Source organism: Phaethon lepturus, unplaced genomic scaffold (assembly GCF_000687285.1).
Source record: "Phaethon lepturus isolate BGI_N335 unplaced genomic scaffold, ASM68728v1 scaffold27850, whole genome shotgun sequence".
In the NCBI taxonomy this organism is placed as follows: domain Eukaryota; kingdom Metazoa; phylum Chordata; class Aves; order Phaethontiformes; family Phaethontidae; genus Phaethon; species Phaethon lepturus.
The window spans coordinates 3,009-4,618 of NW_010513088.1; the positions used below are offsets into that span (position 1 = coordinate 3,009).

Consider the following 1,610-nt stretch of genomic DNA (forward strand, 5'->3'; position numbering starts at 1 on the left):
AGCCCCTCGCCCCGGCCGGGGGGTGAGGCTCGCCGGCTTTCGGGAGAGAGCCCTTCTTGGCCGCCTTTTTCGCCTCGCCCGTCCCTTTGCGGTCGCTGGGAAGCTTCGCCGCCCCTTTCTCCGACTTGCTCGGTCTGGAATCGGGAGCGAAGGGCTTGGTGGCATCATCCGACAAGTCACTGGCATTGTTAGTCCAGGGCTCCGAGCCCTCCGGGTGGCTCCCACCCACGGCAGGGGGGCTGCTCCTGGGCAGCTTTTTCTTAGTGTTCGTTCTCGTTTTGCTTTTCACTTTCTTTGTGGTCTCGCTCTGCTTAAACGGGGACCTGAGGGAATGGTCCATCATGAAGCTCAGCAAGGTCTCCTCGTCCTGGAGGAGCTCCTCGGAGAGGCCGGGGGTGCTGTCCTCGTGGTGGGCGTTGTTGAGGGACCACTCGCTCATCGCCATGTTCTCGGCGGTGATCTGAACCGACTGCGCCAACCAGCTGTTGAAAAAGGTCCCGTCGATGGGGAAGGAGGTTGACAAGCCTGGAAAAAACAGAAGTGGAAGATTGACTCAGGAGCCGGAAACAGCCACACTGCCCTTTGACAAGGCCACCGACTTCACCGAAACTCCCCGTCACTGGAGAAACACTCAAAAGGTCAACCGTAACGCACCTCATCAGGGCACAAAAGAGGGTTTACTCCAGCACTAATGCCAAATTTGGGGCCCACTGCAGTCACAGCACAACAACCGGAGTGGTCTCCCACACCCAACGCTCTGCAAACCTCCCCATCTTTCTTCAGCGAAGATGCCAAGCCCCAACCCACCCCAGCCTGGGTGGAAAACACATTCCCGTGCAAAGGCAGCAGGACCGCCAGCCCAGGTGTGAAGCCTAAAAATTCGGCAGCTGCTAGCAGAGCGGGACTTGTGCCCGGGTGAGGGGTGACAGGTTCCCCCGGGAGCAGCTGCCACCATGCCACCACGTGCTGCCCAAGCTCCGGGCAGCACCCGAGCTGGGGCAGTCAGCGGGGCGATGGGACCGGTGCCAGGTCTGTGTGCGGAGGGAGGCAGGTCTGAGAACTTCTCCAAATACTCGAGAGGCATGAGAGCTGAAGAAGAGGAGTAGAGATGACAGGCTGGAATGGAAAAAGCTGAAAAACTTCCTAATAATTATCTCTGAGAGCAAGGGGAGCATTGTGGCTGGGTCTAATTAGCAACTGGAAAGGTGCGTACCTGCACAAGTACATCCAGTTTTAATGACAGAATCATAGAAACATCTCAAGATCAAGTCCAACCGTTAACCCAACACCACCAACCCCCTACACCATCTCCCAAAGCGCCACATCCACACGTTTTTTGAACACTTCCAGTGATGGCGACTCCACCACCTCCCTGGGCAGCCTGTGCCAATGCTTGACCACCCTCTCAGTAAAGAAATTTTTCCAAATATCCAATCTAAACCTCCCCTGGCACAACTTGAGGCCATTTCCTCTCGTCCTAATCCCCGTTAACAGAAACCCACGGGTTCAACGTCAGAGCTGGTTTAATGGATGGAGGAAAAATTAGGTTTGACTTTTGATTTCAGATGAGAGCTTTCCTTTTAAAACAGTCAGCCTAGCAACAGAAGAGG

The 1,610-nt window shown here is 55.6% G+C and overlaps 1 protein-coding gene across 1 annotated transcript in view; it reads right to left on the bottom strand.

The window, feature by feature from the left end:
• LOC104622459 (protein Jade-2-like) overlaps positions 1-1,610 on the bottom strand; it is a gene marked incomplete at its 3' end in the record, with an annotated part of 3,629 nt that overhangs the window by 326 nt on the left and 1,693 nt on the right. The window contains exon 2 of the mRNA XM_010289254.1: positions 1-525. This exon is cut by the window's left edge and continues 3 nt beyond it. Coding sequence (XP_010287556.1) covers positions 1-525 — 525 coding nt within the window. The remainder of the gene's footprint in view (positions 526-1,610) is intronic.